Raw genomic sequence first — 13,848 nt, forward strand, 5'->3', positions numbered from 1 at the left:
CTTATGTTGTGCTTTACCATTTATTATCCTTTGTAGTGCTGGATTTGTAGAAAGATATTGTGTAAATTTGGTTTTGTCATGGAATATCTTGGTTTCTCCATCAATGTTAATTGAGAGTTTTGCTGGATACAGTAACCTGGTTTGGCATTTGTGTTCTCTTAGGGTCTGTATGACATCAGTCCAGGATCTTCTGGCCTTCATAGTTTCTGGCGAGAAGTCTGGTGTGATTCTGATAGGTCTCCCTTTATATGTTACTTGACCTTTTTCCCTTACTGCTTTTAATATTCTTTCTTTATTTTGTGTGTTTGGTGTTTTGATAATTATGTGACGGGAGGTGTTTCTTTTCTGGTCCAATCTATTTGGAGTTCTGTAGGCTTCTTGTATGTCTATGGTTATCTCTTTTTTTAGGTTAGGGAAGTTTTCTTCTATGATTTTGTTGAAGATATTTACTGGTCCTTTGAGCTGGGAGTCTTCACTCTCTTCTATACCTATTATCCTTAGGTTTGATCTTCTCATTGAGTCCTGGATTTCCTGTATGTTTTGGACCAGTAGCTTTTTCTGCTTTACATTATCTTTGACAGTTGAGTCAATGATTTCTATGGAATCTTCTGCTCCTGAGATTCTCTCTTCCATCTCTTGTACTCTGTTGGTGAAGCTTGTATCTACAGCTCCTTGTCTCTTCTTTTGGTTTTCTATATCCAGGGTTGTTTCCATGTGTTCTTTCTTGATTGCTTCTATTTCCATTTTTAATTCCTTCAACTGTTTGATTGTGTTTTCCTGGAATTCTTTCAGGGATTTTTGCGATTCCTCTCTGTAGGCTTCTACTTGTTTATTAATGTTTTCCTGTGTTTCCCTAAGTGTGTTCATGTCTTTCTTGAAGTCCTCCAGCATCATGATCAAATATGATTTTGAAACTAGATCTTGCTTTTCTGGTGTGTTTGGATATTCCATGTTTGTTTTGGTGGGAGAATTGGGCTCCGATGATGGCATGTAGTCTTGGTTTCTGTTGCTTGGGTCCTGCGCTTGCCTCTCGCCATCAGATTATCTCTAGTGTTACTTTGTTCTGCTATTTCTGACAGTGGCTAGACTGTCCTATAAGCCTGTGTGTCAGGAGTGCTGTAGACCTGTTTTCCTCTCTTTCAGTCAGTTATGGGGACAGAGTGTTCTGCTTTTGGGCGTGTAGTTTTTCCTCTCTACAGGTCTTCAGCTGTTCCTGTGGGCCTGTGTCTTGAGTTCACCAGGCAGCTTTCTTGCAGCAGAAAATTTGGTCTTACCTGTGGTCCTGAGGCTCAAGTTCGCTCGTGGGGTGCTGCCCAGGGGCTCTCTGCAGCGGCAGCAACCAGGAAGACCTGTGCTGCCCCTTCTGGGAGCTTCAGTGCACCAGGGTTCCAGATGGTCTTTGGCTTTTTCCTCTGACGTCCGAGATGTGTGTGCAGGGAGCAGTCTCTTCTGGTTTCCCAGGCTTGTCTGCCTCTCTGAAGGTTTAGCTCTCCCTCCCACAGGATTTGGGTGCAGAGAACTGTTTATCTGGTCTGTTTCTTTCAGGTTCCGGTGGTGTCTCAGGCAGGTGTCCTGCCGCCTCTGGGCCCTCCCCCACGGGAGCCCAGAGGCCTTCTACAGTTTCCTCTTGGGCCAGGGATGTGGTCAGGGGTGAGCAGTGTTGGTGGTCTCTTCCGCTCTGCAGCCTCAGGAGTGCCCACCTGACCAGGCGGTTGGGTCTCTCTCTCACCGGGTCTGGGAGCAGAGAGCTGCTGCGGGCCGGGATCCGCGGGTGTGGGACTTCAGGTAAAACCGCAGTGCAGATTTTAATGCTTCGCCAAAAATATAATGACTAGAAGACTTAGTCCACAAGGTTTGAAGTCTCAGGTGTTCCCATTCTTCAGTATGTGCTGGAATTCTGAAGAAGTGGGCTCTAACGCCTATGAAAAAAATGGGCTTGCTAGTAAGATGAAAGCAAGCAGGCAAAGACACAAAAAATCCACATTTTTAAAGCAACGTTTTGTTGCTAGAATAAAGCTGTCACTGTACAGTGACTCTCTCCCTTTCTGTAATGTACTCTTTGGAATGAAGTCACTGTGACAAACTGCTGCTGAAGAGCAAGAGTTAGGTTTCTGCCCGTGAATAGAGAATCTATGAAAATGACTAAGAATTCTTTTTCATGGCTGAATCTATGGTGCATCATATTTATTTATCCAAATATTTATGCCAATGAGGACTGAATATTGAGTTATGTATTTGGTTTAAGGTGGATTGGTTTTTTTTTTTTCAGAAATACTTCCAATTTTTGAGGGTTTGGATTTTGGAATATTTGTGTATTCTTTACCAGTAAAACATTTTTAATTAAGCATTTGAATTTTGCAATTCAAAATGCTCTGAGATCTGAAACTTCTTGGACATCATGCTAGAACTTTATGAATTTTGGGTTGCGGCACACAATCTAGGATACCAGATTTAGGTATACCCAGTCTGAACTATTTTATTACATTTTCACAGTTTTCCTACTCTAGTTATTAGAAACTCTTTGAATTGAGCCTTGTCTCTGACACATCCCCATCTTTGGAGTTATTATTTAAAACAAACAAACAAAAAAACAAACCTAAAATACCAGGCAACAGTTTTTACATTCATTTATTTGTCCATTTATTGTGTGCTATGTGGACACTTGCATATCTCTGACACATGTGTGGGGTCAGAGAGAAGACAACTTACAAAAATTGGTTCTTTCTCTTCAGTATGTGGCTCCTGGTGATCAAACTCAAGCCATCAGGCTTGTTGGCAAAATGATTCATTCTCACAATCTCTCCAACACTCCTTTCAATGTTAGTAAGTTGAACTTTATTAAAGTAAATGCTGACCTTGGAAAGATGGTCAAGATAATAAAAAATTCATTGCAATGACGATGCTTCAGCTTCAATAATAAGAAAACATATAGCTCAACCAAAATGTGAGCCGAATATCTGAATAGAATTCTAACCAAAGTAGACCCACAGGTGAGAAATAAAGGGACAACAGGTTTCTCAAGACTGCTTGTCATTATTGGGGATTTATAAAGTAAAACAGCAATAGGGTACAATTCGACATCTATCAGAATGGCTAATTATTTTTAAAGATATTACAAATTGCTGATTGAGAATACAGAACAGCAAAGAAACTTGGTTTATTGCTAATAGAAATGAAAACTTGTGCAGTCACCTTGCAAGTTAAATGTAGTCTTGCTGGAGCATCATGTTCACAGCTCCTTCCCTGAGTGGGTTGAAATCTCTCAACATGAATACTTGCATGAGAGTTATTCAGACCACTACCCTCATAATTATTATTCCAAAGTGAGACACTTCTGTGGAAAACTGAAATGGTAGGCATGTGACTCTACATATTTGCCCAGACCAAAAATTTCATGGATCAATGATGAAACCTTAAAATACATAAATTAAGAAAACTCAGAGATTGGTGGATTTGAGGGTGTGTAGTACAGATGGTGACTAGGTTATCTTTATCATAAGTGTGTAAAATTATCTCACTGAGGGTGGCAATGAAAAAGGCTTAATTAACTTTGGAAATGAGTCTGAAGTGTGTGAAGTGTGTAAGATAGAAGATACTATACAGATACTTTTTCCAGTGGTGCATTCTTCCAGGGATATAGGCTAATAGTTATTTCATCAGTATATGTCTATTTCAGAATGGAAGAATCAGGAAGATGAATAGAAGTGAGCCTGTGGCTTTCCCCGCTAGCTCAGGAAGCTCCAGAGTAGCAAACATGTCAGCCAAAATTCTTGTAGTCATCGATTGGAGTTAGAGATGAACATAAACCCTAGGTGGCTTCTTACAGAAATCCTTAGAGATATTTGTATGTAGAGAGGCCAGTAAACATGCATATAACACTTGGTTTTGTAAGCTGAGAGGGCCTAAATGTTAAGACAGTCCTGGAGGAAGGAATCTTTTTAACACTATTATTCTGTCAAAGAAATTAGGACTTGAGAGAATTGCTCATTTAAGGGTTGGGGCAGTAAATGTATTGATGATCCATGAAGCATCTTGTAATATCTTTAACATTTTTGACTAATGGTTGCAAAAATAAACATGAGCACATCAAAATGACATCAGCTTTTCAGGTAAAATCAAACTGCTGTTTCCTCATAGACTTTTTCTCTTATGATGGATGCTTACACCTTACTTCTACCCTACCACAGACAGGGTCCCAACCACACAGGTTACATGTATCTGTATGAGAGTGTCTGCGACTTCTAACTCAGAGACATTTGTTCTAGTCTGTGTTATACAATTCAGTTTGTGGAAGCTTTCTGAGGGATTGGCAGGATTTAATTTTACTGCAATAGGAAAAGGTAAACATTTGAAGTGAAGAGTGTTATTAGACTCTTCAGAATGAATGAACAGGATTGGAGCTGGTATGTATTCTATGCAGGAATCTTTCCTCACACAGAATAATTTCTATAGGTAGAGTATAGGAATAGGTATAGGTATAGATATAGGTATAGATATAGATATAGATATAGATATAGATATAGATATAGATATAGATATAGATATAGATATAGATATAGATGTAGATATATGACATGGAAATGCCTAGGGCCCACAAATAGCCTCTGCTATTTGTTATCCTTCAAGGTTCCTTTTTTTCTGTTTTGGATCATGTTCCAAGCACCTCCTGGGGGAATGGTGGCAGATTTACTTGGGTTCACGAAACAGTGGTGACATCTGAGCTACGTTGGTTGACGAAATGGTCGTGACATCTGAGCTTCCTTGGTTCTTCACAGAATCTAAGCAGTTCCTTTACTTGCTTGTTAGATGAAGAGACTTCCTTTTTACTCTATGATTAGAGTGGAAAGCCTTAACATTTCCTATGTATTTTGGAATATTTCTAGTGTCCCAATCGCATTTTGCTTCACTGCCTTTAAGGGAATTAGGCTCTGGATTTGAAGAAAAATAGTCAAGGAAGGAAAACTAATTTCAATGTGCTGGATGACTGCTAGCTGTGCTCAAGCCTACTGCACTGTACATTTTGACTCTCCCCTTCTCCCCCAGTGCCTTGGCACTAAATTGGGCAGTTCCTGGCCTGGTCTAACTCCTGTTTCCTGGTGGGAATGTGTAAGAATTCCATGAGCTTTGGTATAGACACTGGGGTCCCTGTGCTAATTAAATCTTGTGTTTCCTACAGCCACTGATGAAAAATGACTCACTGTGTAGTGTGAGGAGGTATGTGGTGAAGCATCGTACTGCCCACAATGGGACATGGTCACAAGATGTGGGAAATCAGACCAATCTCACTTTCCTGTGGGCAGAATCAGCACACACTGTTACAGTTCTGGCCATCAATTCCATCGGTGCCTCCCTTGTGAATTTTAACCTTACGTTCTCATGGCCCATGAGTAAAGGTAAGAGATGTTGAGGAGTAGTTGACTACTCCAGTCAATTTATTTATTCTTATGGTGGTTCACATAGAATCCTCTTGTTCATGGTTTCAGCGACACTATTAAATTGTGATGTGACCTGCTGGAATGGCTATTCTTCTACAGCAGTACATCTCTATCATTCTTGCCCCCCTTCTCCAGCTCCTCTCATGAACCTCCAACAAAATTCATGACTTCTTTATTTATTGAATATTATACACACATATGACATAACTTACTCCATCAATTTAGCTCTGCTCATATGTCTGTACATGTGTTCAAGGCTGGCTGCTTGGGATTAGTCAATATGTGAGGGAACTCATCTATGGAGGAGACCAAGTCTTCCTCTCTCTCAACAGACACTGATTCCCTGTAGCTCTTCATCTAGTGATGGGACCATATGGAATTTCCTCTGTCACATTGGTATGTCAACCGCTGTTGCCATTTATGCTGGTCTTGTTCAGGCAGCCATATTGTTTAGAGTTCATGTTTAGGGGCCACTGTCAACAATAGACATCCTGGGCCTCTGGCTCCTACAGTCTTTCCTTCTTGTCTTCTGTGATTTTTCCTGAACCTTAGGTGTACAGATTGCACTAAAGACATATCAGGTGGAGTTGGAGACCCCCCTTTTATTATGTAACCTCTGCACAGAGCTTCTTATCTAACTTATGAGTGGTCCAAGATCCACTTTTACACTTTCTCTGTGTGAACAATATATTGTAAAGAAATATGTTTATCTGGACAAGATTTCTGAAATGGTGTTATCAGCAATAGAACATTCTAGTAAATATAATACTTAAACTCTTTGAAGTAACAAAGATGGGCTACACTCTCTAAAAATTAGAATATTGAACATTTTCTATGTAAACTATTTGATACATATAGTTTTTTTATATACTACTATATATACCGTGGTATATATTTGCATGTAGTGTATTTAAAGTTTTTACCTATATATAAAATACTATATATATTTTTAATAGTATGATAGGCTATATGGACTCAAATTAATTCCTGAGACTTGGAAACTATTATGGACTTTATTTGATATGAGTAGGTGAACATCTCCCTTTAGCAATGTTAGTACATTTGATTATTGTGAGCATTGATGCTTTCTTTAAAAATATATATTGTAAAACTAATCTTGGATGGATGCATAAGACAGAGTATGTATTTGGAGGTCAAGGACAACTTGTGGGTGTTGTCTCCTTCAAACAAGTAGATCCTAGGAAATCTAACTGAGGCTGTTAGGGTAGATGATAGTGTGCTTATCTTCTGGACTTCCTTCCTGGCTGAAGAGCCACTCCCAATAGTAGCTTCTAATCTGGATTATGTGTTGAAAATCTTATTTTAAATAGAAAGTAGTCATTTCTGGTATCTCTGCCAAGCTTCTAGCCTTTTAAAATGCCAGTCTTTCAATTCTTGTTTGAATATGTTGAATACATTGTATCTCCTTTTTAAAGTATAGGGCATAGTCTACATTTATAAAGATAATTTATTATTTTTAATTAACACTTTGCTACATATCTTTCTGTGTGTACATTGTGGTGTGTATTTTTGGGAAAAAAATACCACAGCATGTCTATGGAGGTAGCAGACAGCTTAGTGGAATTGATTTCACCTTCTACCTCTATGTAGGTCCTATAGATTGAGATAGGATGTCACCACATAGCTCTGGCTGGCCCAGAACTCACTATGTAGACCAGTCCAGCCTTAAACTCATAAAGACCTGCTTGTCTATCCTGTCAGAGGTGGATAGAAAGCACGTGCCAACATGCCTGGACAGGAATATGTTTTTTTTTTTTTTTTGAAAGAAAATCACCAGGAACTTGATCTTGGAATCAGGACAGAGAAAACATCTTGAGGGGATGCTCTTGATTGGGAACTAAGTTTCCTCCCATGGGTTTGGGGTGGAGAAGTCTTAGCTTCCAGTAGACGTACACTTTGTCAGGTTTTCACAGCTCAGAAAAAATGAAGCAAAACAAGGGTGACTTCTGCATAGAAAAACACACTCATCAGAGAACGGATTGAGACAGAGCCTGTGCTTCTCAGATGTGGAAATCCACCAAGGATTTCTCAATGACTCTACTAAGGACAGTATTTGAAAGTGTCATTCACCAGTGGGAGAGAAGAGCATGTGGGAATAAGAGAGTATGGTTAATAGACTTGTGTGGGATTCCAGGTGAGAACAATTTTGACCCTATCAAACTTCTATTTTTAGATTTGGGTAGAATCGCTTTTCTTCTCCATATCATAGACTCCCGCATTATGCTTGTGTGATCTCCGTGCCATTTGTATCCATTGTCTGCCTCTTCCTTTATCCCTCTGGGTTGTTTCTCAATGCAGATAGTAAATTTTCATTTATCTCAAATTTAAAATAAATTCCTTCTCTTCCCCTCAGTGAATGCTGTGCAGTCACTCAGTGCTTATCCCCTGAGCAGCAGCTGCGTCATCCTTTCCTGGACACTGTCACCTAATGATTATAGTCTGTTATATCTGGTTATTGAATGGAAGAACCTTAATGATGATGATGGAATGAAGTGGCTTAGAATCCCTTCGAATGTTAACAAGTATTATATCCATGGTATGTGTACTGTGCTTTTACTTAATTAGTATGACACTGTAGATTGGCAATTCTGATAATAAAGCATTTAATGACAACCTCAAGCAAGGATGTCAACCTTCCAACTGAATTATAATCTTCTTGCCTGGTCAGAATGTTTGCTGTATTTCTGTGAGCATTTTTCTTTTATATTTTATACAGATGCAATCAGGTGTCCTAAACCTTCTCCCCGACTCGTTTTGTCAGAATGGGACAATCGTATAAGCTTTTATAAGTGTACATAGGGTATTTAGTTGAGCTCGTGTTGCTTTTGTCTTACGTTTTAATATCTTAAAAGGTCTAATGATAAATTTCATACCAACTCAGTACCTAATTATAATGTCACTAAGCAGTGACTGGGAGGGCTAGGCTGGAAGTCTGAGGACTTTGCACCTGCTGACCTAGGTCAGAGTTATCTCTCCAAGAGCGGCCAGTTTCCTTGAGAGGTAAGCGTCTAGGACAGCAACAGCTCTAGACAGAGCCTGACAGAATTGTGCAGGATTAAGTAGGGAGGCCGGGGGTTGCTTACTTACACAATCTAGATGACCCACACTTCCCTTTTACACTCAACACCCACAATTTATCTTCAGGCTGAATTTGTTTCTAAATTATAGGCATGGAAACACGTTTACGGTCAGTGCTGTTGGTAGTTACTTTATACTGTAAATCAGAGGAATGATGAATGTAGACCTCTCAGAGCTCTGCCATTTGTGGGCTGCTGTCCTCACATCGTTAGTATCAATGACAATCACTGTCAGATCTGTCTTGAACATTGCTGTGGGAATTGTCATGTACCATGTGTTTAGATCCCAAGACAGCACAAGAGAATTCTTTGTCTTCATGCCATTCATTGTATGACTTTTGCATTCAATGGGAAAACTAAGTAAGTTAAATTCACATAAGAAGAAAATCTTCCCTACTCTGAGGATGATAGGAGAAGGGAGAACATGCTATCCTAGAGTAGAAAACTCAGGAACAACAGAAAATGTTCCTTGAACTCGAACAAATTGGCTCTAACTGGAGCATGTCCTTGGAAAACTAGTCTTAGGAGTTTTGAAAACTTAAAATTTAAAACAAAGATCATTACAGGCAAACTTTGGAGTGCTTAGGTTATTTTTGAAATTCTTTTAGCCATTGTAGTTATTTGAATAGGCTTGGCCCATATGGAGTGGTAGAATTGGGAATTGTTGCTTTGTTGGACAAAGTGCATCACTGTGTGGTTGGGTCTTGGAAGTCTCTTCCTATACTGAGGCTCCACCCATTGTGGAAGAGAGCTTTCTCCTCGATGCCTGAGCCGATAGTCTCTCCTGGTTACCTTCAAATCAAGATGCAGAAGTCTCAGCTCCTACTCCACCACAATGTTTGCCTGCATGCACCCATGCTTCCTGCTATGATGATACTGGTTTAAACTTCTGAAACTGTAAGCTGGCCCCAAGAAAATGTTTCCTTTATAAGAGTTGCCTTGGTCACGATGTCTCTTCATAGCAATGAAAACCCTAACTAAAACAGAAGTTTGTATCAGGGATTATAGTATTGCTGTGGTAGGTCTGACCATGTTTTTGTTTGGAGGAATGTGGATTTGGGGACTTTGGAAAGCAGTGGAATGCTTTAAGGGGAGCATAATGGGCCAGTTTAGTAAGTGTCCGGAAGGCAGTGTTGCAGAAAGTGATTTGAATTCTGGAGGTCTGGCTCTAGAGATTTCAGAGAAGAGTTTTATTATGCAGCCTAGAGACCATTCTTGTAATATTTTGGTGAATAATGTGGCTGCTTTTTGTCCTTGTCTGAAGTGTCTGCCTGAGGCTTAGGTGAAAAATTTCGGATTAATTGCATTGACAAAGGAAGTCCCAGGAAAGCCCAGCATAGACTTTGTCCTCTGGTTTAATTTCATGAGGAGCATTTCAATCAAGTATAGCAAGCTTAGAAAGGAAACATAAAAAATATATGGTTCATGTAATAAAAGGGCACCTGGAAGTTCAATAGAGCTCTATCCTGGAATCCATGTTGGGTCAAGATCTGATCCAGCTAAGGTTATTGTTTATAAGTTTGCAGTTGAACAAGGAATAGTTACATATGTTAGGCATTATTATTACCCAGTAATTGTTTTCATTTGAACTTTTAGTCTGAAATAATTACAATCCAGAAATGGAGGGCATACCTGTGATCCAGATTTTGGGGTTGGATAACAGAACCTTTCTATCTAGATCTTTAGGAATAGAAGCCATGAAATGCTTATACCCTGGTATGGTGGTACATGTCTTTAATCCCAGGAGACATAGGCAAGCAGTTCTGTGAGTTCAAGGCCAGCCTGATACAGAGAAAGTTTCAAGTAGAGAAAAGCTTAGATCCATGAGTGGTGGTACTCACTTTTAATCCCAGAACTCGTACACAGAGCCATGCGGATCTCTGAGTTCAAAGTCTATCTACACAGCAACTTCCAATACAGCCAAGCTTAGGCAAAGTTGGAGTTGGAAAACAGAGTACTGGTGATGATGTAATAGAACAAAGAGGGTTTGTTCCCGCTCCCGGAAGACATCTGCAGCCTTGGCCATGAGGCTCTAGCTTTAGAGTCAAGAATAGAAGGGGTTACTGGGACAGTTGATGGTTATCTGGACTAGGAAATTAGTGGTGATTAAGAAGACACTAGCATCACAGAGGTGAAATCTTCTAGGAAGGTATTTTCTGATATCACAAAGAAGCTGTGTTCCAGAGATAGCCAATGTTGCACCTCATGCTGCACGTGGAATTGTTCATGTATAAGAATCACCCAGGTGGTACTGGTTTTGGAGGCATGAAAGGGTCACGGAGAGCAGCTGGGACTTGGCACTGTGAGAGGCCAGGGAAGGCCATTGGTGAAGGCGAAGCCTCAGGTGCAGTTGATAGTTTAGGACCAAAAGGGTCATCCAAGATTTTGAGTCTTGGCATGATGATTGGAGCCTATGAGAGGCTATTGGTGAAGCCTAGTTTTTGTGGAAGACTTGAGTGTATTCAAGATGACAGTATAATGGGGTGATCACCAAGAACAGCAGTAATGGAGTCAGTCAACCTGATCTTAGAATTCTACAGAGGGAGGAGGTTGAGATGTGACCAAAGCCTTTTGGAAGAGGCCAGAAGATCCTGGAATAAGAAGCTCTAAAGTTGAAGTTGCCTTGGGGACTCTAAAGTGTTAGTTGGCAAAGCTGTGGCATGTCTGCCAGGAGAAGCTGCTAACAGGGAGTGGAACCGCCTACAAGAATGACATTTGTTGCTGCTGAATCGCAGATCTGCCCACAGAGAATGAAAGCAGTTGGAGAGCTGTAGGGTGCTTTGAAATTGGACATGGAGACGTAAAGTTTGGGGTTTTATTAGCTGGTTTTTGGTCTTGCTTTTGTCCAGTATTTCCTTGCTATGACATTAGAATGGTAATGTATATCCTGTTCTATCATATGTTGGATATATCTGATCTGCTTTTTGATTTCAGTTTTATAAGGGGTTACAATTCAGAGATGGCATGAACTTTGAACTTTGAACTTTTAAGTATTGATGAGACTCTGGAACCTTGGGGATTTTTAAGGGTGCGCTAAATGTATTTTTGCATTATGCTATGTTTAGGTGTGGCCCCATAATAGACTCATGTGTTTGAGCAAGCCTATGGGGACTAGGCAGTGGAATGTGGTGGTTTGAATATGCTTGGCCCTTCTATTAGGAGGTATTGCCTTGTTGGAGGAAGTATGGCACTATTGGCGTGGACTTTGGAGGTCTCCTCCTATGCTCAGGCTCCACCCATTGTCGAAGAAGGTTTTCTCCTAGCTGCCTGAGGATACCAGTCTGTCCTGGTTGCCTTCAAATCAAGATGCAGAACTCTCAGCTCCTTCTCCAGCACAATGTCTGCCTGCATGCTGCCATGCTTCCTGCTATGATGATACTGGATTAAACCTCTGAGCCTGTAAGCCAACCTCAATCTGAATGTATCAGAGTTGCCTTGATCATGGTGTCTCTTCGTAGCAATGGAAACTCTAACTAAGATAGCCATCAAGCCAATCTTTAAATAATGACTAATGTTCAGACAGAATAGCCTTCAGTTTTCTCTATAGGTTTTATTCTTAATTTACACGAACTTTTTTCTCTTTTCAGATAATTTTATTCCTATCGAGAAATATCAGTTTAGTCTTTACCCAGTATTTATGGAAGGAGTTGGAAAACCAAAGATAATTAATGGTTTCACCAAAGGTAAAAAAAAATACGTACATTCTTTTTAAAAATGTATTTGTGTATGATACAGTGGAGTACTGATGCTCTGCACAAGTGACCCACACCCAACTAGAGGCCAGGATTCCTCTCCTTCTACTCCAGGTCCTGGGGGTTGAACTCAGGTCTTCGGGTTTGCATGCAAATAGTTTTGCTACTGAGATGACTCCCTGACCCTACTTTACTCTTCTTTTCACTGTATACTTTGAGGTTTGTCAGAAGTTAGGCTACCACTGGATAATCCCTTCCTGATAGGATCATGGAAGAGCTACATGTGTCATTGTGTAGTTCAAGGAAATTTATTTATTTATTCATTTGTTTATTTATTTATTTATTTTTGGTGTGGAATTGGATAGTTATATTCAGCAGGCACCTTTTGTTTGGATTACTGCACTTACCCATGTTTTAATATTTATTACTTCTTAAGTTATTAAACCCAAAGAAACCAATAATAGAATTCAAAGCGAAGCATTTTAATGGCTTCTAGAATCATCTTGATTTATTACTGGACAATATATGTTGAGCATGTTCCCTAGCCTGGAGACCAAGTGGTGAACATAAGTCTGTCTTTGTGGAACTTAAGTCTCATCGCTGCCTGGGCAGTGATGGTCACTCAATGCATTATTTAAGATAGAGCACCAGGTGCAAGTCGATGCTATGAAGGGAAATTCAGTGAGTATCAGAAAGTTAAAATGTGGCAGGGAAAGGATAGAGATGATTTCCTGTGGGCTCCAGTGCTCGAGCAAAGTCTGAGTACAGAAGAGAAGAACATTGTAGGCTGGGGGGCCATGTGCCACACCCCAAGGCTTGAATGTGGTAGCTGAAGCAGTATCAAGAACATCATGCCAGAATGGCTCATGCAAATAACCTGAGACCTTCAGCAACAAAGATCCAGGTGTGCCTACAGCTAAAAAGATGGAGATGGGCAGGTGCTGGCAGCAGGGTCTGCAGAAGCTGGTGGTCAGTTCATCACAGCAGTTTAACTGCTGCTCTGTCTCACAGTTTAAAAGGTGGAGCAGCGGGGCAGTGCATGCCAAACAATGTTTTTACTTAACTTCAAGTACAATACTAGAAAAAACAACTATTAGAGTGGTTACACTGTATTTTCATTTCTCCTTTAACAATATTTATTTTAATTTTTACATGTATGACTGTTTTCCTGAATGTGTATGCATGTGTAACATACATTCCTGATCACCTCAGAGGCCAGAGGAAATCAGTTATTAGATATCCTGACTCTAGAGTTACACATGGTTGTATGCTGCCCGGCGGTTACTGGAAACTGGAGCTCAGCCCTCTGTAAGAGCACTGAGAGCTTGGGTTCTTAGCCCCGTTCCACTTCTGCAGCCCCTCTTTTCTCCTTTATCAATGTCTTTATGTTTGAAGTACTGTAGACATGTGTGGAGTTAGAATGTGTCCTGAACATGATGTTACAGAATAGTTTTATGTCTCTTTCAGATGATATCGCCAAACAGCAAAATGATGCAGGGCTGTATGTCATTGTACCGATAATTATTTCCTCTTGTGTCCTGCTGCTCGGAACACTGTTAATTTCACACCAGAGGTATTGCACTTGGATAAGGGCTTTTGCCATAAAGATTGTAACTTAAATAT

General features: G+C 40.2%; 1 protein-coding gene across 11 annotated transcripts in view; it reads left to right on the plus strand.

Annotated features, from left to right (window-relative positions):
• The window catches only part of Lepr (leptin receptor), a 179,865-nt gene that overhangs the window by 135,673 nt on the left and 30,344 nt on the right, over window positions 1-13,848 (plus strand). For all 11 annotated transcript variants that reach the window (NM_012596.3, XM_087660351.1, XM_087660350.1 and 8 more), the window contains 4 exon segments: window positions 5,177-5,393; window positions 7,810-7,992; window positions 12,121-12,216; window positions 13,693-13,798. In NM_012596.3, the coding sequence (NP_036728.2) occupies window positions 5,177-5,393; window positions 7,810-7,992; window positions 12,121-12,216; window positions 13,693-13,798 (602 nt within the window).

Source organism: Rattus norvegicus, chromosome 5 (genome assembly GCF_021556685.1).
Source record: "Rattus norvegicus strain SHRSP/BbbUtx chromosome 5, alternate assembly SHRSP_T2T, whole genome shotgun sequence".
In the NCBI taxonomy this organism is placed as follows: domain Eukaryota; kingdom Metazoa; phylum Chordata; class Mammalia; order Rodentia; family Muridae; genus Rattus; species Rattus norvegicus.